The sequence below is a fragment of the Pimephales promelas genome, chromosome 5 (assembly GCF_988280905.1).
Source record: "Pimephales promelas chromosome 5, fPimPro1.hap1.1, whole genome shotgun sequence".
NCBI classification, from domain to species: Eukaryota; Metazoa; Chordata; class Actinopteri; order Cypriniformes; family Leuciscidae; genus Pimephales; species Pimephales promelas.
Genome location: NC_142773.1, coordinates 15,690,937 through 15,716,367, shown reverse-complemented (window position 1 = coordinate 15,716,367; position 25,431 = coordinate 15,690,937). Strand labels below are relative to the sequence as shown.

The 25,431-nt window shown below is 40.8% G+C and overlaps 1 protein-coding gene across 2 annotated transcripts; it reads right to left on the bottom strand.

Annotated features, from left to right (window-relative positions):
• Positions 1–107: 107 nt before the first annotated feature.
• Positions 108–19,797, bottom strand: ddr2b (discoidin domain receptor tyrosine kinase 2b). Of its 2 annotated transcripts, none has more exons than XM_039655284.2 (17): positions 19,583–19,797; positions 18,666–18,757; positions 16,472–16,574; positions 16,153–16,384; positions 13,040–13,187; positions 12,501–12,603; positions 12,239–12,419; positions 9,329–9,569; positions 9,124–9,189; positions 8,585–8,721; positions 8,195–8,396; positions 6,105–6,331; positions 5,904–6,028; positions 5,567–5,764; positions 1,565–1,799; positions 1,346–1,495; positions 108–751 (listed from the first exon to the last, which is right to left on the bottom strand). In XM_039655284.2, exons 2-17 carry the CDS (start codon positions 18,733–18,735, stop codon positions 620–622), a joined length of 2,550 nt encoding a protein of 849 aa, XP_039511218.2. In that variant the 5' UTR covers positions 18,736–18,757; positions 19,583–19,797; the 3' UTR covers positions 108–619. The 2 variants fall into 2 exon arrangements, with proteins under 2 accessions (XP_039511218.2, XP_039511217.2); XM_039655283.2 differs by having other exon boundaries at positions 109–751; positions 5,558–5,764.
• Positions 19,798–25,431: the final 5,634 nt, after the last annotated feature.

The following is a 25,431-nucleotide window of genomic DNA, read 5'->3' as shown; positions in this document are numbered from 1 at the left end:
TTAAATAGATTTTTTTTTTTTATGTATCATTTATTCGTTAATTCATTCAATTTTAGGTTGCTAAAATCTGAGGAACAATTAAATATTCATAAAAGGGTCAGATCTGGAAAAAAGGCTGATCAGTAATTTCAGTATTATGATTACATTCCAAGATGTTACTAGTTATTCACATAGTTATTTAAACATTTTTACAACATGTATTTCCCAGATCCACATTTCCCAGATCCCCCACTTTGAGCATAACAATATCAACAGAAATAAAATAGAAATATTTTACAAGGAAATAAGACTGTTTCCAATGCAAATGAAGAATCATTCCTTCCCAACAAGTCAGCAAATATGTATATTTAATAAACAATGAAAACAACAGCAAAATGAGCAGAGAGCACTGAAAAAAAGTACAAAATAACATTTTAAAATAATCACAAAACATTATTCCCATATAATTTATGTATGCAGGTCTATGTATGATTTTCTAGTATACTGAAATTAGAAGGATATTGCTATTATAATAAGCTGGACTTATTATAACAAAATCTCCAATTTTTTTCTTAAGAGCTAAAACAATCTAAGAGGGTTGAATGTGCGTTGAAAAGCTCCTCTGTACATCCGCATGGAATTAGTCATATTGTTCCATCAGTGTGCTGTGGATCTCCAGGAACGTGGGTCTTTCTCTGGCATTTCTTTTCCAGCAGTTGAGCATGAGGCTGTACACTGAATCAGGACAGCAGGATGGCATTGGCAGATAGACCTGAGGGGTTCGAAAAACAGCTCAGCACTGACACCTTTTGATTTTTCCAAGTTATTACATGGATTTTTCCTGACTCATCTTGCAGTCCCAGCTATTTTTAGGTATATTTTGACTGTGGAAGGCATAGACCCATGAAATGTTCATCCAATCATTGCATTCGGTCCAAATGGGGTCAATTTGATATAATTTCAAATATAAAAACGAATAATAAAATACCAGAAATAACAGTAGAATAATGCAAATAAATAGTAAAATATAATAATAAATGAAAAATATTTAGATTAAGATGCACAAATACACATATTTTGTCAACAAATTAACGTTAAAATATTATATTATTTTAATTAAAATAAATTGTTGAATATATATTTATAAATGTGGGAAATTACAGATTTGTTAAGCATTACACAATGGAATAATGTTATCAAATTAGTTAATTTTTTGTATTATGAGATTGTTTTATTCCCGTCTCTGACGGGCAATTTCCTAGTTCTGTAAAGGTTAAAACAGTTTTGCTGTACATGAAAATTATTTACACGGATACTGAAAGACTTGGCTTGCCATTATTATGATTACACGCATTGTAAGTCTCACCTGTTTGTTTTGGTCTCTAAAAAATTCGCCCTTGTTTTCGATCACCTGTTCATCTGTAAATTGGGCGTACGGCTGCTCCTTGCACAGGGTTAGAATCTCCCACAGGGTCACCCCGAATGCCCACACGTCACTGGCCATGGTGAACTTACCCTGTAGAAACACACATGGTCAAACAGGTGTGAGTTTAAGGTGCGGCATATTTGACTCCATCAGTCTTACCAGAAGGATGCTCTCCCAGGACATCCAGCGGATGGGGAGCACAGCTCGTCCTTGTATGCGGTAGTAATCTCCACGATACAGGTTTCGGCTCATGCCAAAGTCAGCGATCTTGATGGTGTTATTTGTGCCCACTAAACAGTTGCGTGTGGCGAGATCACGGTGAACAAAATTCAGAGATGACAGATACTTCATTCCAGAGGATATCTGAGAGGCCATGTTGATCAGTTTTCTGTAGCTAGAGAGAAAAAGAAGACATTACTGTATTTTATGCTAAATTTACATCTCATGAAACATACTATTCATATGGCTTCACAAGACGCAGAATTCAAATCAGCAACTCCTGAGTGTAGTGTTTGCACTGAAAGAGAAACAACCGTGCTGTTTACAAAAATGCAACAATGTATATCATGATTCATGGATAGTGACAATCTCCATTGTGTATACCCAAAAAAACAAAACAATTACTGTGCATAAAAAAAATCAATTTTACAGAGTTTTAGTGTCAGTACTACATCGATCTACTATATAATGTTGAAGATAAAGTATAATAATGTAATGAGTGAATATTTGTGGGTCCTGATAATGCTCAATGTTTTATGTTACCAGTAAAAAGTGGCCTACATTATTTTAAACATTTCTAATCAGTGACAGAGTGCAAGCATCATCTAAAATAATTCTTTCAGCTTCAGAATGATTTTTTTTTCTGGTGTCACTATTGTGTGCATTGGGTTTCCTGCACCAAGTCCAAGCCTTTTAATTAACAACCACAATGTAATATAAAATTTAGCATTTTAATCAACAGTACATTTCTAATTAACCTTTTATCATAATCTTGCAGTATCGCAATAATATCGGATTGTGAGTTCAGTATCGTTCGTGATATATATATATATATATATATATATATATATATATATATATATATATATATATATATATATATATATATATATATATATATATCGAATCGTGACGATGGTATCATTACACCCCAAATGAAAAGGACAAGTTTGGGAGTAGCAAATTACAAGTAATGCATGTTATGTAATCGGATTACTTTTTTACTATTTGATTCACTACTTATTATTACTTTTAAATTAATATTAGAATATCTGAGTTACTATTTCAAATAAGTAACGCAAGTTTCTTTGTTCTGCCATTTATTGACTGTCACCTCATCTGCGCAGATGTGTAAACATGATGGTTATTGCAGTTCTAGACTAACATGCATGAACGTCTCAGGTTACAACTGTAACCTATGTTCCCTGAGAACAGGGTACAAGACAATACATCATTGAGGTGACTAAAATCAAGTATCAACTCACAGCAATCATGTTGACCGGCAAAAGCCTGTGCATCATCAGCTGGAATGATTGGCACACCACCTGGTTGTATAAAAAGGGTGCCTTGAAACCGTGACAACATCCTATCATCTGAAGGGACTGTTGCAGCCAGTCCCCGAAGTATGGCAGGGAGACTTAATCCCCGTTCTCAGGAAACATAGTTTACAGTTGTAACCTGAGACATTCCCTTTCAAAGGGTACTCAACAATACGCCATTGATGCTATGGGGAAAGAAATACCCACGCCATACTGAGGGGAGTGCATGCCCAAGGGCAGTAACAACTGTCAGAACACTGGGCTGTCAGTGACAGCACTCCCTACCGGTCATAGCCCAGGAAAATGAACCAAGAAAACTGCCAGAACATAGTTCACGGAAGGTATATCTGGTCCAGCTCAAAGGCTTAGAACCATGACTTCCTAATAGAAGCGGTCCCTTCTAGGGATTGTGACTAGGAGACCCAAGAGACTCCCAGCCAGTCACTATTCAGGAGAGCATGCCTCCTGACATGCCACCAGGCTGGCCTGGTGATCTATACTAAGACATTGCCTGGTGAGGAATGTCATAATCATAGGAATGACCACTGTGAGAGGGAGCTCATATTAGGAAGGCCTAGTAAGGCCTTTAACCTGGTGACCACAGTAGGTGGGAGCTCAGCTCACTTTACCATACATTACCTTGATTACCAAACATGTCCCCGGCTCTGTACAGGAGACGAGTTCTGAAAAAGAGAAAAATGTTTTTACTCAACATAAAACCTGCAGTGTGCGTAATGAAGCACACCAGGGTTCAGGATCTCAGAAACATGAATTTCATTGTTTCACAAGCCAAGGGATGGGGCTCCTATCAACCAGGCTGAAGCGGGCCATCAGAGAATTCTTGAACTCATCATGGGTCCCGACCCAGGCCTGATGTAGAAGGAGCCTGGGAGCGATGGTGATTAGGAAACAATATCCAGGGAGGTGAGGTCTAATGTTCAGTCTGAGAATGTTTCCTCCCGATCACCTCCCTAAGATCCTGCCTCCTGCAGGAGTAACGCCTCCTGCGCACCCCGCTCCCCTTGCTAGGAGGAGGGGGTGCACGGGAAGCGACACTGGCCTTCTGGGTCTGTCTGTGATCCTCAGACCACGAAGGACCAGGCCTTGCCTGGGCTGTGCCAAGGACCTCCATGGTATCCAGCTCTTAAACGCCACAGAGCACGCCCTCGCCTCCCTGAACTTATCGACTGCCGTCTCGACGGAAGGTCCGAAAAGCTCAGAAGGCGAAACCGGCAAATCTTTTTTTCTTTCTCCACAATGTCAGCCTGGTTGAGCCACAGATGCCTCTCTGTGGCCACCATAGCTAACATCGAACGACTGATGGAAACGGCGGACTGTTTGCTGGTCCGGAGAGTCAAATCTGTGGTACGGTGCAACTCTGCGACTGTGTCAGGGGACAGGCCGGCCCCTGATCGAGGTCCCGCAGCAGGTCGCCCTGGTAGGCCTGAAGGACCGCAAGGGTGTGCAGAACCGCACCTGCCTGACCTGCTGCTGCGTACGCTCTGCCATTCAAGCATGATGTAGTCTTAAGCGGCTTGGATGGCAGGGTCGGAGCTCCCAGTGACGAAGACCGACCAGAGGTGAGATAGTTAGCCAAAATCTCGGCCACCGGCGGCATCGACACATACCTGTGCTCCGCGGCCCCATCCATAGCAGCGAAACTAGCCCGCTAATGTAGATGAAGACGCGTGGAGAACGGGTTCCTCCATGCCTTCTTGATCTCAGAATGGAGATCTGGAAGGAATGGAAGGCTCGTCTGAGCTGGTGGCTTACCTGTAGGGAGGAACCGAAAATCCAAAATACCACAAGAACGTTCCTCCCAGACATGCCTCCACTGCAGCTGCAACTTGTCCACCAACTCAGCGTACACTGGGCAGGAGGGCTGAGATGGTTCAGTCCTAACCAGTCCTAACCTGATATCATCGGCAGCCGACTCCTGCCCGGCCCAAAGAGAACCAGTTACAGATCCATCAGAAAGAGAAAGAACTCCCTCTACATCGACCTGTAACTCACCCGTCAGATCATCCCATCTATTAACACCCCTCTCCAGCTGATCTGAGAGCCCCACGAGCTCAAGGGCCGCTGAGCCACAACTTGAGCGGGACCGCCACCGTGGGGTTCAGATGCCGCGCCTACTTCCCTCGAGAAGTGGGACAGTTTGTGCAGGAAGCTCTCTCGAGAGCTTTCTCCGCATGCTCGTCACCAGGCAAAAAATGTACAGATCGTGTGAATCCTCCACTGTCAGATATCTGAGACACGGGTCGGCACACTTGCAGAAGGTATTTCTCCTCTGCTTTCTGTACGCTTCATTTTCTCGTTGATTACTTTCAAACAGACAAAACAGTCCCTGAAGGGAGTAAATCTCACACAGAGTCCCTTTAAGTGAAAATTCTACTTTCGTGTTATAGGTAGCATAATTTAGCTTTAGTTTGTGGTGAAAATAAGAAAAAACAAAGAATGTTGACCTAATGTTTAGTGTCTACAGAAATATGTATTGTTTAAGTCTTAAACACAAATGTTTTGTTATATTAAATACAAATTGAAGGTTTAAATAAAACAATAGATATGGATTGAAATAATAATACTACTAATAACAATTTGGCTGTATATACACCTGATATACCTGATGGTAGCCGAATCACCGTCCTGAACTCCTTCATCCTGCAGCTCATGACGGGACAGGAACTGATTGAGGTCCCCGTTCTCCATGTACTCTGTGATCATGCACAGCGGATCGCTCTCAACGCACACGGCCAACAGGCGAATGATGTTCGGGTCTCTTAATCGTGAGATGATCCTGATCTCTTTCAAGAAGTCGTTCCTGAAAATGTAGATTTCCTTGAGGAAAGTTTAAACTGTCCTAAAATGGCTGGACAGCATCTGTAAAGCAAAAAAGCAGTGCTTCTCAGCAACAACAGGCACGTGACATCGATTGCGGGACACCTGCACCTGTGTGTTACCTCGCGTTTTTGTCTGCGTCCTCTCTTAGTGTCTTGACTGCTACGAGCATTGGCTCATCATCACTGATGTCACCACAATGGTCCTTCATGAATTCCTGCATACCCTCAGCTTCACACAGATGAACCTGCGGCAGGTATGAACACATATAACAAATAGAGTGACCAAGAATAGCTTTTTGGCAAAGACAATTGTTCGCCAACCTCTCCAAATTGTCCTTCTCCAAGTTTTTCTTTAAAAGTCAGTCTCTCCCTTGGAAACTCCTCCAGAGCTCCGTCCCGTCCTGGAGATAAGGGCATATTGACCACAGTGACACGGTAACTGTGAGCCCCAGTGGTTTCCTGCTGGGTCACGATGTCTGCCTCTGCGTAGTGTGGGACGTCATCTGTAGGGTGGCCCATAGAGGGTTCGGAAGGGGCATCGATCATTGCTGTAACATCACCATATGAACACACTGTGTTATGTTTTTAAAGGGATAGTTCACCCCAAAAAAAAAAAAAAAAAAAAAAAGAAAAAAGCTGGGTAAGACTAAGACTTTAGTTTAGGGTCCAATTTTCACTATTAACTAGTAGTTTGAAAATTACTAGGATATTGGCTATTTTATCAGTACTTATAAAGCACATATTAAAGGAGTAGTTCACTTTAAAATGAAATTCAGTCCATGATTTACTCACTCTCATCTTCTTTCAGACAAATACAATTGGAGTTATATTAAAAAAATGTCCTGGCTCTTCCATGCTTGATAATGGCAGTGAATTGCAATCAACAGTTTGAAGCTGTGAATGATGATGTCCAGCCTCTCATGATACATTTAATTGAGAGATTTTCAGTGAATAATGCCCTAAATTTTGGCTGTTCATCAAAGCAATTTTATATCTTTTTAGAGCACTTGGAATATAGCAGTCATTTAAAGCAGCACTATGTCGTTTTTTCAACCTTTATAATATTTTTCCAAAACCCTTGAGATGATACATCGACTTACAATAGGTTGAATGACAGGTCTACCATAGCCTGACAGTGTCTATATCGCTTTTATTACCACTCTGTAACTCTGTAACACAAAAAGAACTACAAAATTTGACTGATTTACGGTATACATCACTTCCCCCACTACCTCAAATTCTGACGCGAGAGCTCAACTAGCATTTTTTAAAATTTATTTTACCTCTGTATGTTGTCATGTCTGAAGCAGCAAGTAAAACCAATTGTGAAGTGCGTCAGAAACAGAGCGCGTGCGCAATCAGTTTACTGTTGGTAATGTGTTGTGTAGCTTCACCCCTCACCGTATCCAATGTAGACTACACTGCTTTCTTCTGAGGGTGCTTAACACACTAAAACATCGCCGTAGAGCTGGGGCGGGCAGCTCGCGCCAGCTCGAGACGTTAAAGTATACTGATTTCTGAGTTTAGTAGGGGCTACATTCTTGCAAGTAAATAATTCATGATTAGACGGACCAAAATAATCGGTCAGGATAATGTTTGTTATTTATTTTTCTGGTGAAAGTGTCTTGCTTCTTTTTCAAATTTGCATATTCATCTATACTATGGTAGCTTCAGCTTGCTATCATAATATTGACGACATGGGTATTATCTACCACACAAACATTGAGTTGAATTAGCGTATCCATTATGTAAAACAGTAGCCAATAGGTTAACGTTACTATAAAGACGCTGGCTTGTAAACGTGAGATATGCGATCTTTTGACATTTGAAAAAAAAAATAAAGCCCATGAAACTATTCATAAGACATGCTGAAATATATGCCAATGTACCTGGGATGAAGACAGTTCACACACAACGCTGGCAGTCTGCCCAAGATGTGAGAACTCCTTCCTTCTGCAGAGTTCGGGGGTATTGCTTGTCAACAAATGCACGAGTGTATTCCCTGGTGTAACCAGGACACACTTTACGACAGTAGTAGAAGAGACAATACTGTTTCCCAACTGTAGGGGGACCCTGAGAGCAAAATTTAAAAAATAACATAATGCTGCTTTAAATACTTTCATGGTGAATTTTTGGTGTTTTTTTGTCCAGACAGACAAGGCCACACTGAACTGTCATTGTATCGAACACCGCTGGAGCGCATTGATGTTTTTTTTTCAAAAGAGTGTCTCCATGTGTTCCACAGAAGAAAGAAAATCTTACAGGTTTGGTGTGACGTGAGGGTGAGTAAATGATGACAGAATTTTCCTTTTTGGCTACAATTTTCCTTCGTGCACATAATGAGCATATAATGAGACGGAATGAATTGATCCCTAAAAATCCATAATTCTTGAACACTGAGTAGCCCTAACCAAGGTTTTCAGTAGCCTGAAATTCTGGTAGTTTCCGTAAAAGTTGGGATGGCTCCTGATAGTCAGATCCCATGGGGAAAATCCTTTCATATGTGGAACTGGATTCAACATCACTGGACAGAGAAGAGTGACGGCGTGCGAACGCCTCTCTCTGAACAGAAAGATGCACATTCAGCTCATCGTCCAGCATACGCCGAGAGGCCTGTAAATGTTACAAACATGTTACATTAATAATCACAAGCTGACAGGGTGAATTTTACTGGATTGTCATGATATACAGCTTTCTATTGCAAAAGATTACCAATAGTCATTTTATGCATAGCAAATGTACAGCAGGCTTCCAACTCAAGTGTATAAAGTTAAGGTTGATGTTGAAGATCATAATCTTACCTTCTCAATCATCTTCTGCCACACCTGCCTCCATAGTATGATTATTATGATGGCCAACAGAATGACAATAATGGCCACCAAACCACCTATTAGGATCCGTGTGTGGCTGTCATCAATTTTGTGGGTTGGATCATCCCCTGAAGAATATTAAGCATAGAAAAGCATATTTCACAGAATCAAAATTTCTGTGCAAATGGAGACTTATTGGGTTATGTTCTAATGATTATGCCTATATAAAAAGTTGACGTTATGATTTATCCCATTCACATACAGTGAAAATATTCAGTAATATTATTTTTAATTTTTTACATTTTAATATGCAGCATTATACTAAAATTCAGCTTGATCTTGTGTATAAAAATGTTTTTCCATGTAAATGTATGCGGCCATTGCATGAAGTAATGAACATCGGGTGGGGGGGGGGGAGGGGGGGGGGGGTTGGGGGGCTGTTGCCTGCAAATTTAAATTGTACTGTACAACTGTAACAACCAAGTGACACCACAAAGAATTGTGAAGGGTAAAATAATTATACTATTTACCTGGATAAATACCTGGGGGTTGGTTACGTTTACGAGGAACAAAAGAGGTGTTGTACATCGCTGTATCTGAAAGGTGAATTTATGTAATAGGCATTTTAAACTGTAGCAGTGCTTTATTTTTAGTCGACTATTAATATGCTAAACTGAATAGGCCTAACAGATAACAAAATGAGAACTAGAGACGAAAGAATTAAACCTCTATTACCTGACTGGAAAGCAATTTCACTGAACATCATCCAGATGCCATTGAATACAAAACGACACCTAATTGCGCTGGCCATGCGGTTGCCAAGGGCAACAGTGACAAACCGAGCACTAGGACTGATGTTGTCCGCTTTCGGCTTGAACATCACAGGATTGGGCTCCCAGTCTGAATCCGAACGGAAGTGACAGATGGCCTGTCGGAAGATTTTTACTCCCCTTGTGTACATGTTGTTGCAGTGGACCTATTAAACAGAAGGATAGGCCTACCCATTTAATACAAAATAATAACAATACATACATAATACATAACCCCTTCCAGTCACCATACAAAAAGATGGTTCTTTTAAGTTCTTTAAAGGAAAACTTTTACTTTGATATTATTACAAAAAGTACACCTTTTAAAAGTGTACTTACTGTGAGTCAAGAAACAGTCATGAAAGAATACACTCTTTAAGCAGGCCTACACTTAAGTGGCCTTTTATTTATTTAAGTACAGTTTTCAAGGGACATGTACACTCACCTAAATGATTATTAGGAACACCATACTAATACTGTGTGTGACCCCATTTCGCCTTCAGAACTGCCTTAAATCTGCATGGCAGTGATTCGACAAGTTGCTGAAAGCATTCTTTAGAAATGTTGGCCCATATTGATAGGATAGCGTCTTGCAGTTGATGGAGATTTGTGGGATGCACATCCAGGCCACGAAGCTCCCGTTCCACCACATCCCAAAGATGCTCTATTGGGTTGAGATCTGTGGGGGCCATTTTAGTACAGTGTCATGTTCTAGACATGACAACTCATTGTCATGTTCAAAGAAACCAATTTGAAATGATTGGAGCTTTGTGACATGGTGCATAATCCTGTTGGAAGTAGACAAAAAAGGATGGGTACATGGTGGCCATAAAGGGATGGATATGGTCAGAAACAATGCTGGTAGGCCGTGGCATTAAAACAATGCCCAATTGGCACTAAGGGGCCTAAAGTGTGCCAAGAAAACATCCCCCCCACCAGACCATTACACCACCACCACCAGCCTGCACAGTGGTAACAAGGCATGATGGATCCATGTTCTCATTCTGTTTACGCCAAATTCTGACTCTACCATCTGAATGTCTCAACAGAAATTGAGACTCATCAGACCAGGCAACGTTTTTCCAGTCTTCAACTTTCCAATTTTGGTGAGCTCTTGCAAATGGTAGCCTCTTTTTCCTATTTGTAGTGGAGATAAGTGGTACCTAGTGAGGTCTTCTGCTGTTGTAGCCCATCCGCCTCAAGGTTGTGCGTGTTGTGGCTTCACAAATGCTTTGCTGCATACCTCGGTTGTAACGAGTGGTTATTTCAGTCAAAGTTGCTCTTCTATCACCTTGGATCAGTCGGCCCATTCTCCTCTGACCTCTAGCATCAACAAGGCATTTTCGCCCACAGGACTGTCACATACTGGATGTTTTTCCCTTTTCACGCCATTCTTTGTAAACCCTAGAAATGGTTGTGAAAATCCCAGTAACTGAGCAGATTGTGAAATACTCAGACCGGCCCGTCTGGCACCAACAACCATGCCACTCTCAAAATTGCTGAAATCACCTTTCTTTCCCATTCTGACATTCAGTTTGGAGTTCATGAGATTGTCTTGACCAGGACCACACCCCTAAATGCATAGAAGCAACTGCCATGTGATTGGTTGATTAGATAATTGGGTAACACTTTAGAATACGGTTCCTTCGTTAATGAATAACTACACAAGAACTAATGAGTAACACAATATTAACAATCTAGTAACTATTATTAATTCACAAGAAACTCTGATTAACGAACTAGTAGGTAATAGCGCACAGACGAAAGTGGTAGTTCACTATTAAGTAATCAATAACTACTATTTTTTTAATACTTCCCAGAGAACTACTGAAAAAGTTTATTAACAATCTAGTAACTACTATTAACTAAAAGAAACTCTTATTAACAAATTAGTAAGTAATAGCTCACAGATGAAAGTGTTACTAGATACTTCTGTGGGAATTACTAATTATTTGGATCCGTATTATAAAGTGAAGATCATTGGAACTAACTAGTAATTACTCAAGTGTTACTAAAGAAATTTTCTAAAAGTATACTAAAGTTCACTAAAAATCTCAAACGGTTGCGCAAATCATGACTAGATCATGTAGTAACACTTGAGTAATTACTAGTTAGTTCCAACGATCTTCACTTTAAAATACGGATCCGAATAATTAGTAATATCCCACAGATGAAAGTGTTACTAGAAAATTCTGTGGGAATTACTAATTATTTGGATCTTTATTATAAAGTGAAGATCATTGGAACTAACTAGTAATTACTCAAGTGTTACTACATGATCTAGTCATGATTTGTGCAAACGTTTGAGATTTTTGGTGAACTTTAGTATACTTTTAGAAAATGTCTTTAGTAACACTTGAGTAATTACTAGTTAGTTCCAATGATCTTCACTTTATAATACGAATCACATATCACGAATCACTAATACAAATAATTAGTAATTCCCACAGAAGTATCTAGTAACACTTTCATCTGTGAGCTATTACTTACTAATTCGTTAATAAGAATTTCTTTTAGTTAATAGTAGTTACTAGATTGTTAATAAACGTTTTCAGTGGTTCTCTGGGAAGTATAAAAAAATTTTTTAGTTATTGGTTACTTAATAGTGAACTACCACTTTCGTCTGTGCGCTATACTAGTTCGTTAATCAGAGTTTCTTGTTAGTTAATAATAGTTACTAGATTGTTAATATTGTGTTACTCATTACTTCTTGTGTAGTTATTCATTAACGAAGGAATCGTATTCTAAAGTGTTACCGATAATTGCATTAATGAGAAATTGAACGGGTGTTCCTAATAATCCTTCAGGTGAGTGTAGTTCAGTAGATCAGACAAACCTTCATTGATGTGAAATTTCTGACCCGGTCAAACTCAAATGTCATCTCCACTGAGCCACCAGGGAAACTATTGGTCCAGCCCACATAGTCATAGCCAGGCCAGACACCATACACCTGACTTTTAGTGAAGTCATCTAAACCCCAGCTTCCATCAGTGAGCTGCCCAAGACCTTCTGTCATGCTGAGAGAATAAGAAAGCCTTGTTGTTTAATTTGAATGATGTGGTGAAATTTGCTTTAGTGTTTAGTTTGTGATACTCTACCTGTAACTAATGGCTCCGTCATACACAGTGTCATTTAAGTGGATTCGATGGCCTCCGGAATTCATCTGTTGGCCAGCAGGGGCGCTGTAGGATACCAGACCATCTGCAGCACAGAGATTTTTTTTTTTTGGACCAAACCAGTGTGAATAATAAAATTGTCACTCATTTTCATACAAATACAACTAATGCAGCCTTAAAAAAAAGCTGCCAAAGCATTATATAAGTAGGCCATTGGGGTAAACACATCCCCCCTCATTATCTTACTAGAGGAGGAAATATCAGTCCAAATAACAGACCAAAATGTAAGTTTTCAGGAATAAAGAAAGAAAAAAGGCTGAGTAAATGATGAAATGATTAAAGGCTTCTTCAATCCTATCACGGCTTGAAACACATTCTAAACTAGAATGTGAATGCAAATGCTTTTAGATTTTTTTATGCATAGTTGCGATCAGGAATTCACCTGTTTGAGGTTTGTTAATGCCACAGCCTGCATTTGAGTACTAGCACAAAGAATGTTTCTGAGAAAGAATATAGTTTACCGAGCCATTCACAGCCGTAGAGCTCCACCCTCATACACACAATCATAGAGGGGTCAGTCACAGGCACGAAACGCACAAAACGAGCAATAATGGGAGGCTCCAGGTCCTTGAGCACGACCTCATAGGCGTTATTGTTCCCTTCGATGATCTAAATAATTATGAGAAAACACAGATCATGAAATCACATGAAACATTTCACAATAAACATCATTAAAATTAAAGTTCACTCAGAAATAAATGTTAGGTCATCATTCATTATTCTTGTGTCGTTCCAAAAACACAGAGCTCCTAAACTTTAAAGGGATAGTTCACTTTGAAATGAATTTTTGATATGATTTAGCTTACCTCAAGGGCATCCTATATGTAGGTGTCTTTGTTTCCACAGTATTTTTAATTTTGATATTTTTCAGTCAAACCGTTGTTGTCTATCAGTCATATAATGCAGGTTTAGGGGGTCCACCCTCGGATCGCCTCAAAGAGCATGCACAGAGAAGTCAAAATTGAACATATGATTTAATGACTCGTAAATGTATAAGTACACATTGATGGCCTAAGACACGAAACGAGTGGTTTGTGTCAGAAAACGAACAGTGACGTACACGCGCAAGCAATCACTTCTGGCACATGCGCAGACCGAAGCGCCCCTGTCGTCAGATCAGTTGGACGTGGCTGTGGTTACATGAGGTAAAAACGATATAAATACTTTTCATTTTCTCACACAAACCGCTCGTTTCGTGTCTTAGGCCATCAATGTGTACTTACATTTACAAGTCATGAAATCATGTTTAATTTTGACTTCTCTGTGCATGCTCTTTGAGGTGGACCCCCTAAACCTGCATTATATGACTGATAGACAACAACGGTTTGACTGAAAAATATCAAAATTAAAAATATTGTGGAAACAAAGACACCTACATCTAGGATGCCCTTGAGGTAAGCTAAGAGCTGGAGAGGGACGCAACCAAACAGAGGCAGGCAGAACAGTTCATGGGGGTGTGAATGGTGGGAGAAGCCAGGGAGAGGAAGGAGCAGGAGTAGCCAGGTGGGGATGTAGAGTGCAGACAGGACGAAAGCCAAAGGCAGAGTTGTTGGAGGGAGAGGCCATGGTGGAGACTTGGCTGACGACACCAGGGGACGACTGATGGAGATTGAGTGGAGTCCTGGGCGCAGACGGAGAGCAGATGGGACCTGGATATACAAGGGGGAGCCGCAGCGACAAGCGTCCGAGGTACAGCCAAGGTGCCTGAAGACCGATACAAAACCACAGAGGAGCCAAGGCAGAGCAGACAGGTCGACGGGCTGAGGTGAAGTAAAGGGAACAGCTACTGGAGGAAGACTCGGGGGATCCTCTTGACTGGGTGGAGCTGGAGACCGGAAGTCCCAAGGCAGATACACACAGAGTCAAGGGCTGAAGAGGCTGAACTGGCTGTTACTGGAATAGGAGGCAGGAGAGGGAGGCAGGGTGAGAACTCTGGAGACACAGGAGACTTTTAACTGGGCAGGACCAGCGAGAGAGAAGGAAAAATCCTTTTCCAAATAATTATAAAAACAGTTCACAGAGGCCAGCTGCAGCTCAACCTCAATGATGGGAATTTGGCGGGGCCTTCCTCCATGCCCTCATATTCCACTAGAATTCCCCCGGTTTACATGTTGCTGGCTAACGCACCGGGTCAGACGCTTCACAAGCCACAAACACAATCGGATTTGAACAGTTGTGAGTGAACGGTCAATACATTTAGATCAGATTCCAATCGGATACGCAAACAATCGGATTTGGTCTGAGAGTGTGAACGTAGTCTATGTCCACTAAAGGAGGGAGAGCGTTTTCAAATCTGTCTCCTTACCTCGGAACAGCCTTCCTGATAATGGTCGTGGCTCAGACTCACTCTCCCAGTTTAAATCTAGATTAAAGACGCATCTCTTTAGCCAAGCCACCATTCACATAATGCATCTCATAACCTTGTACTCCAGTTGTATCAGATGAAAGTGAAAGTCAATTGACATGTGGCCAAGTATGTTGCCCCTGCATTTCACCCATTCAAGTGCTCACACACAGCAGTGAGTATTGAACACACACACCCGGAGCAGTGGGAAGCCATTGTTGCTGTGGTGCCCAGGGAGTGATTGGGGTTATGTGCCTTGCTCAAGGGCACCTCATTCGTGGGCAATGAGATTGGAAGAGAGTGCTGTTCATTCACTCCCCCCATTAAAATTTGCCAGTACTGAGACTCAAACCTGCAACCATCGAGTTACAAGTCAGACTCTCTACTGCAGCTCCAGCTTGGATCCAGCCTCTTACGAAGATTTCAGATGCCCCAACACGTGTGAGGAGAGGACGCCAACCCCTGCCAAGGACTTCAAATGACTTAAACTCCGAATCAACATGCAGCACTGCCAAATTTTCTATCTTACTTCTATTTGAAATTTTCTCATTAAAGCAGAACTTGTAATAACTGCTTTAATGAGATCATTGTTTCTGCCTAAATAAATACATGAAGTTAACGAACTGTATGATTTGTATTATCTTTGAACTGTACATTTCTGACATATGGACATTACTTGGACACACAGTCACCTATTACTCTAAATTCCCAGACAGCACAGCGCAGTCTCATCCCAAGACGTCATATAACTGACGTCTTGCGACGTCTTTTGACCATACGTCAACACCCGCCTTTTTAGATGACGTTATCGGATCCTAACCCTACCCCAGACCTAAACCTACCCCATCACCTAACTGACGTTAGAGGTAAAGCGTCAGTTGTGACGGCCCGGGATCGCCATTTAACCGACGTTTAAGGGTACCCTAAAAAGGCGGATGTTGACGTATGGTCAAAAGACGTCCCAAGACTTGGGATGAGACTGTGTTAGACAGCAACATGTTGGCCCAGATGTGGGCCACATCGGGTACATGTGGATACAACGCGTACCAGATGTGGGCCGACACTATGTTGCTTATCTGGGTTGTAATGTAGACATGCATTTTCTGTAAAGCTACTTTGAAACAATACGGATTGTGAAAAGTGCTGTAAAAATAAATACAAAATGAATTGAATCGAAAGATTGCAGTCTCAATGGAACTGAATGGAAAAGAAATAACACTGCCACCTCACCTGTCGACCTTGCCGGTCTCGCCAGGAGACCCAGCGGGTGCCATCCCGGCTATATTTAATCTTATATCGCTGGGCAAACTCATTGCCCACTCCATCTGCATGCCGTCCCTGCGTGCCAACAAGAGTCAGAAAATGGAGAGTACGAAGGTCAATCTGCAGAAATTCTTTTGGACGATCTGGTTCAGCCATGATGTCCGGACACCAGGCCCCATCTCCATCATCAAAATCCAATCTGGAACAGAAAGGGATGTGGTTGAGAAAATAAATTCTATTTGTGTTTCTGAACAGTTTTCAGTGTGATTCAGTGTGTTGGATGTACCTGCCATATCGAGCTGCAGTGGACTCTGACCATTGGCTGGAAGCAGAAATATCTTCATCCTGAATCTGGCCACCAGTCATCCCAAGCGGGTACCTACATACAGCTATCATAGGATGGCATTCACATATTGACAACACAGGCATTTTCCATGCATTTCATTTCAATTTTATTATCATTTATAAACAACTTTTTTTAATTAAAAGCTATTTTTATATTTTTACTTTAATTTTAGTAATTTTGTTGTGCATTTTTGTTATTTTTATTGGTTTCAGTTTTTTAAACGTCTATATTTTTTATTTATTTATTAGATTTAATTTATTTAGTTTAATTATTTTAGGACTTCAATTTAAACTAAAGAGTTAGTTCACCCAAAACTGAACATTCTGGCTGGGTGGAAATTTAGGGGCCTGAAGTCTTCCTAAAATGGGCCAAGTGAAGCATATGACAAAACTGTAATAGCGCAAACAGTCTCCCCTGAAAGAAACTAGACCTACACCGGAGAGCTGGTCACACAACCTCTACAACGTGAATCCACACCCTATAAGCAAATACCCAAAATACCACTCAACCCCATCCATGAGGCCTCAGCAGAAAACAGAGGGACTTTTATGTTCATGCCAGGACAAGCTCACCATGCAACGGAGGGCTTTCTCAGCTTTGAGTTCTTTCTCTTTAAAAAAAAAAATATTTTAGGCAGAAATTGAAATTATATCTATTGTTAATGTTGCTGCAAAGGACACTATTTTTGTCACACTATTTACAGGTAAACACTTTCTTTAACGTTAGTGTATGATTTCTGTTTTTCTTCTTTAGTTTCTACTTTTCTGTAACCATATACTATAATTCGTAGAATGTTCACAATGGGAACCAGAAATAGTTTGCTGCGAGAAAGATTATTTCAAACTTTTACCGTTTTCGTTCTATACACAGTATATCCCAACACCACTCATATGAGTGATAATGATAAATAGACTCCACTGTGCAGGAGTACAAATTGGGAAACTCAGTCAACCAGTCAATAAATACTTCACATCCCCCTAAATTTAATTTGTAAGCCTTGGCATTTAAACAGACACTGGACCCCTAGCATACAGCAGCTTCCTCCATCCCCTACCTAACGTCAATGACATGCCTGTGGTGAGACTATAATAAATCTAATGGGACATTTCAAATACTTCTAAATCAACAGGTTGTGGAAGTAAAAAAATCATTATTTACATTGAAAAGTTTTGTACATTAGGGTTTTATATTACATAGCATGAAATCTAAATGGACAATTCTTGTTTTTTAATGGAATATTGCCGTATTTCTTTATAAATGTATCCTTGCAAATTTTTTTTTTTTTATCATTTAATTCATGTGTCCTCGTAATCTTTAATCAAAATAACTCCCCCTTCCTCTTGCAGCGACATCATCTCTTCTCTGATGATGTGTTTACTGGCGTGAGGGCGGGACAAACTGTCACTCACTCACATGACATCAATAGCAAACCACAACCATCCAATCAGTTCCCCGGTTTCGAGAAGCCTCATTTAAATATGTGTCACAATAGGAAAGACAAGACTATTGCAACTTTTGTTTCATGATGACTTTAAATAATGTGTATTGCATTATTTTAATGTCATGTGTGTTACCATGTTTTGTGTGTATGACATTGTGCACCTTATATTTACATCAACGTGTGGAAAAGCTACTTTTTATGACTTTTGATTAATCATGAGATTATTCTTTTTACCACCTGTGCTTTTTGGTGGTTGTCATATTAAAAAGATCAGAAAAAGAAAATGTATTTTAGTATTTCATTCAGTTATTATATCAGTACGGTAAATAAATACAATATATATATATATATATATATATATATATATATATATATATATAAATATAAATATAAATATATATTACTGCCGTATTTTTACTCTACAGTTCTGACAACCACAACTGCCTTTTTTAAAATTATGGTTCAGATGTAAAAGTTTTTCTCTTTATTCTTTCATTATTTATTTACACATTGATACAACTGCAGCGGAAGCGATGCTGAAGTTCTCCAAAAGTTTGTGAAAAATCGGAGCTATTATATTGATGAATTCACAGCGCATTCGACAGAAACATTTTGCACAATATAATGGTATGAAATAAAAAAATGTCCTCTTTTAATTTAGAAATTGTATTATATATTCTGCATTTCACTCACCAGGATTGACCTGTGACTTCACAGCTCCAACCAGAAGCAGGATAGTAATATATTGTCTCACTTGGAACATTTTTATTGCATGATTGTAATTCCTGTAAACAAGATGAAAGTTAATTTAACAAACTATTAGATAGCATAATAGTGTACCTTTATAAGCAAAGGTTGTTTCAGAATTAGGCTTATATTTATTTTAAAAATAGTTAGAAATGTTAAAAATATAGTTAATTATATGAATATATTTAATAATGTAGTCAATATTATAAGATTACATTATACTAACATTTATTTGCATTACAATAACCACATTCTTACATTTTTAATACTTAAAAAATCAAGACTTGTCAAAACATAAACCCACAAGATGAGGAACAAAAGGGCTCTTGTAGGTGTGTTTGCCCTCAGGTCAGCAAGTTCTCCTGGTATACAAAGTCCACTATGTGAGTGGTGTTTATTTATGTTGCTTACAGCTCCAGTCAGATGCCTGTGGGAGAGCAGTACTGTATTTACAGTCATGTGGAGGGGTGACCAATGGGAACTTACTTCTTGTGAAGCACAAAGGTCTTCTACAATCATAAACACCAATGTGTGCTTAATACTTCTCTATATAATCAGCTACATTATTATACTTTACTTTTTATTATAATTAAAAAGTAAAGTTGACAGAAATTTACCAAATTTGACCTGGGAAATTTAGGTTACAAAATAATGTAATTTATTTATTTATTTTTTCTCATGGTCAACAGTTGATTTAATATGTATATACTTTTTACAATCACTGTCCAGAATTATTGGTATTATTTCAAATGAATTACCAGCAAAGACTGACTGATTTGTTGAGCATAGCCTATGAAACAACCTCATAAAAACTAATCTAATGAATCAAATGAAACATCCTACAAAACACAAGAGACACTTACCACTTTCTTTAGTCATAAACTCAAAGATCACTGCCTCGAAGTATTAGCCTTTAAGCAAAACATAATCCTCCTCGTCTTCACGATCCATCCTGAGGGAAAATGAGAGGCTGGGGCAAGTGACCCTCATAAAGGAGCAGAAATAAACAGAGCTAAAGAAAAAAAGATACAGTCAGCACCATTCTGGGGAAAGTCCAAATAGCCCAGATTTCATCCTGAGAAACAGAAGGTTTTAATTATCACAGGACCCTTTCACATAATAGTTCACTGTTTTCTCATCATATATATATATATATATATATATATATATATATATGTATACTGTATATATGAAGAGTTCAGATGCAAAAGCCTCTAAATGCCATTTGAAATTTTCTTCTAGAATGATCGTTTTTATCAAGCTTGTATCTTTAAGTTCAGTGATTTCACTTAAATGGCAATGATAATTACCTATTAATTGTTATTTAAGTGAAATTAATGAACTTAAATATATAAGTTTGATAAAAATCATCATTAAAGAAGAACATTTCAAATGGCATTTAGAGGCTTTTGCATCTGAACTCTTCATATATATATATATATATATGTGTGTGTGTGTGTGTTATTTTAGTATTGATATACTAATGTAGTTTTTGTAACATTTTATTTATTGTATTTTAATTTCAAATTCATATTTTGATTAAGTTTGGTTATATTTTTTTATTTAGTTTTGTTATTATTTTAAATATATCTATATATTTTATATATTTATATATTAGCTTAAGTTTTAAGTTTTTTTTTAGTCAGTTATTTTAGTAGGCCTACTTCATTTAAACGAAAATGAGAAATGTTCCCTCGGTGTAAGGATTTCGCCAGCTTCACTCACTCCTCCCATTCGTTCACAGTCCCCTGAGTTTTAATCATCATCATCTGCACCTCATCAGTTCACCTCCCAATATATTCAACTCCTCTTCACACACTCATTGTCTGGTTTCATCTCTACATGACACTACAGACTATCACGCTACTTACCTGCAACTTACCCTCTACCTACCTGAGTTCCATCCATCCATCGATCACCTGCTAACCTTCACACGGAAGTTCAGTCTCCAGTCTCCAGTCATCAGCCTGTTCCCATCCATCCGCATCTGTAAACAAAGACTCTGGTTATCCTTCAGCTAAGTTATATCCCGAATATCGTCTGCTTGTATACTCACCATATCTCTGTCTGGATCTGCAACCTATAAATAAACACTATTTCACTAATCACCTGTCTGGCTCCTGTTCCATCCATGATAGAAGACCAGACCAACGAAATGGATTCTCCACGGGCTCCGCTGGACTCACTTCTGCAAACATCCGCTGCTTCATCAGCTGCCTCTGGGAGTCCCATGGCCCGATCAGCGACATTCAACGGAGAGGCGGAGGATTGCAGTGGTTTTTTGCTTCAGGTATTGCTATATTTCCAAATGCAGGCACAACAATTCTCTAACGATTCAGCCCGAGTGGCGTTTATTATACCCCTGCTGTCCGGCAGAGCTCTCCAATGGCCCCAATCTCTCTGGAACTCAGATTCTCCTGCAGTTAAATCCCTTTCAAGTTTCATTCAGCATTTCAATTAAGTGTTTGGTCAGACAGTTTCCGATCTCACTGTTCACAATCAGCTCTTCAACCTTCGTCAAGGAAAGTCTTCAGTGAGAACATACAGTATGCCCTTCTTTTTCAAACGCTGGCAATTTCAGTTGGCTGGAATGAGACAGCTTTGATGACAGCTTTTTGACATGGTCTCAACCCTAACATCTGCCAGCTGGTGGTGGTATATGAGAATTCCTTGGCAACGAAAAACCTCATTCAGAAAATCATTAGATTATTACCGCTTATCTGCCTGTGACATTCTAGAAACCGCTGTAAATCCCCCGTCTTCGGCACCATCAGTCGCCCCTCCAGCACTCCAACCCATGCAGATTGACTCCACTCATCTTTCTTCTTCAGAGCGGCAATGTAGAATTCAACAGCGTATTTGTCTACACTGTGGGGATGAAAAACATCTCATCAACTCCTGCCCTATTCGACCTCAACGCTCTGCGGTAAGCACCATTCAGATTCCTCCTAAGAGTCAAACCTTGAACCGCACAACTGTTCATTTATTAACCTCCAGTGTATGTGTCTCAGCACAAGACCTCCGGGCGGGCAACTTCATTTCCACTCAACTCCTACAAAAATTGAACGTTTGTAAACACCAAAGTCATCAAGATCTCTGAGTCCAAACTACCACCTCACTGGAGCCACCCTGTCTAAAGGCCGTGTCTATCCTCTGTCCATACCGGAGCAGAAGGCCATGGAGGAGTATGTGGAGGAGGCTCTTCAACAGGAGTTCATTCGACCATCTACAGCCCCTGGCGCTTCCAGATTCTATTTCATGGCTAAGAAGGACGGAGGCTTGATGCCGTGCATTGATTATTGTCATCTCAACTCGAAGTTTAGTTATCCTAATAACTAATAAGTTTAGTTATCCCCTTCCTCTGGTCCTAGCAGCATTGGAGCAGCTACATGGAGCCCACATCTTTTCTAAGTTCGATTTACACACTGCATACAACTTGATTCACATTGGACGAGGTGATGGATGGAAGATGGCATTCGTCACGCCCTCAGGTCACTATGAGTATCGAGCTGTCCAATGCCCCAGCATTGGGTTACATGAACGGGGTCTTCCGAGAGTATCTCAACAGTTTTGTGGTTGTCCATATAGACGATATTCTCATCTATTTCTCATCTCTGGCTGAGCATCAGCGTCATGTCACTCTAGTTTTGGAGAAACTGAGAGCTGGACAAACAGGGAGTGCAGATGGACCAGGGGAAGGTGGAAACTATCCAAAGCTTGCCCCTGTCCTCTGCTGTGAAGGATCTTAAAAGGTTTCTCGGATACGCCAATTTCTATATAAGATCATCAATAACTACAGTCACATCAGTTCTCCTTTGACCTTGTCTCTAAAGGGCTTGCCCAAGTCTCTGTCCTTATCTCCTGAAGCCATCTTAGCCATTCAATGACTGAAAGAAGCCTTCCTGACTGCTCCCATCCTGGTTCATCCTAACCCAGATATACTGTTTGTTGTTGAGGTGGATGCATCCTCAAAAGGAGTTGGAGCAGTTCATAGCGGCAGGGTGATCCTCCCAAACTCCATCCATGTGCCTTCTACTCTAAGAAGCTGTCCCCAGCAGAGAGGAACTATGATATTGGGAATCGGGAGCTGCTCGCCATCAAGCTTGCGTTAGAGGAATAGAGGCATTGGCTGGAGGGAGCTAATCACCAGTTTGAGGTTAACCAATCATCGCAACTTGGAATACCTCAGAAGCTGAAGCAGATAAAGCTGAATCCCGTTAGGCTCAATGGGCTCTCTTCTTTACCCACTTTGATTTTACCATGTCATACTGACATGGAAGCAAGAATTGCAAAGTGGATGCTGTCTCTCATCTTCATCATGCTTCAACGGAAGATTCGCAACCAGAACCTATCGTCCCCTCCAGCCATCAACAGCCCCATCATCTGGGACATCGACGAGCAGATTTCCCAGGAGAACCTTCATCATCCCGCTCCCCCAGGAGGTCCAGAGGGTGCGTCTTCGTACCTCTCCATCTTCATGCCGCCCTTCAGTAATCGGTACAGGTGATCCATCTCACGGGATGTTTCCAGGTATGTTCGGGGATGCTCAGTCTGTGCTATTACCAACACCCCCAGAGCACTCCCGGAGGGCAAGCTCGTGCCACTTCCTATCCCACAACGGCCGTGGTCATTTAAATTGATTTCATGACGGACCTTCCCAGATCCAGTAACCACACTTGTGTCCTCGTCGTTGTCGATTGCTTTTTGAAGGCTTTGAAGGCCGCAGAAGCCCTCTTCAATCATGTTTTGAATCTTTGGCATCTCCAAGGACATAGTGTCAGATAGAGGTCCACAGTTCATTTCAAGGGTTTGGCAAGCCTTCTTCGGACTCCTCTGGGTTACTGTCAGCTAATCTTCTGGATACCACCCTCAGATAAACGGACATACTGAGTGGAAGATGCAGGAGATTGGACAACATCTCAGCACCTATTGCTACCAGTACCAGGAAAACTGGAGCCGGTTCCTTCTCTGGGCAGAGTATGCCCAGAATTCCCTTCTGCAATCTACCATACGGCTCACCCCCTTTCAGTGTGTCCTGGGTTATTAACCTCCACTCTTCCCTTGGTCGGGTGAGCCCTCTGAGGTTCCAGCTGTTGATTACTTTTTCCATCAGAGCGAGAGGGTATGGGACTCGGCTCACGTGCACTTCCAGCAGGACAAAAGGTATGGCTTTCGACCAGGGACCTCCGCCTCCATCTGCCCTGCGTTAGCTGAGTCCTCGATACATCGGTCCTTTCACCATGCAGGTAGCTGAACAAAGTCACCTACAGGCTTGTCCTTCCTCCACTTCCTTCACCATCTTTTCATGCGTCACTGTTGAAGCCCTTCATTGAACCTGTCACTTCTCCCACAGAAACCGTCCCAGAGGACCTACCTCCTCCTCTAGCCCATCTACCAAGTCCACACCATCATGTACTCATGGTGACGAGGTCCTCGGCTGGAATATCTGGTTGACTGGGAGGATTAGGGTCCAGAGGTACGGTCGTGGTTTCCTTGCAATGATATCCTGGATCCAGATCACCTCACTCAGTTTCACGTTGACCATCCTGATCGCCCCGCTCCCAGAGGCCGTGGTAGACCTCGTCACCGTCTTCGTCCCTCGTCTCAGGTGTCGACAACCGCTTCGGAGGAAGGGGGTACTGTCAGGATTCCACCAGCTTCACTCACTTCTCCCACTCATTCACAGTCCCTTGAGTTTTAATCACCATCAACTGCACCTCATCAGTTCACCTCCCTATATATTCAACACCTCTTCACACACTCATTGTCTGGTTCATCTCAACATGACACTACAGACTATCACACTACTTCGCATTAAAAATCCAATGCATTAAACTCTGCCTGGTGGTGCATGGGAGAAACTTTGCAGCAACCTCCAAAAGCAGACCAATAGTTGATCAGATTTATGGCACAAGCCTGAGTGGCCAATGTAAATCCTTAGTGCCCTGACTGGACATAGGTAAATCTTCTCCGGCAAGTCAATCGGTAAAGGGTAGAAAGGTTGAAGAATGACCCGATGAATGATTGAGAAAGGCACCTTTGGAACATAACCCAGTCTTGGATGCAATGTTGTGTTAGCTAATTTACAATAATGAGCCAGTCATAACGTCAGTTCCAGAGTAAAAGATATTTACCAGAGCATTGCGTATGCTCAGGTAAATTTCTTTTACTCTGGAACTGACATTATGACTCTTGTGTCACCTTCTTTAGGTTCATGCAACAACAGTAACGTTACTCTCAAATTACCCTCTACAGAACACCTCCACAGATACATCTTTGCAGAACCTTTAACCACGTATTCTACTACAGGTCACACTATCTGCAACATTCTCATGAACAAACAATGAACACAACTTCCCTTTTTTTTTCGCTCTACAAATTCTGTCATTCAGGAGGTCATGGCACTCATTGTCACATGAGGTTCTCTACTTATTTCAGTGTCTCTGGACGTGTTCATGTCCCTAGTAGTGTAAATATAAGTGTCAGTGTTACCCTGTTCCAGGGTTGTTATACGTATATTGTGGTCTATTTTCAGACATTAGAGTCTCTGGGATTCCATGGCAGCTAAACACAGCCTTTAAAGCTGCAATGACAGTGTTGGCCTATGGCCACATTTAGGCATGCTACTTCAATGTAACATGTTCTGCCCTATGGCGTAAGCACGTACTGAAGTTTTCTACAAGTCCTGGCCACCAGATGGCCTGGCTGGCCG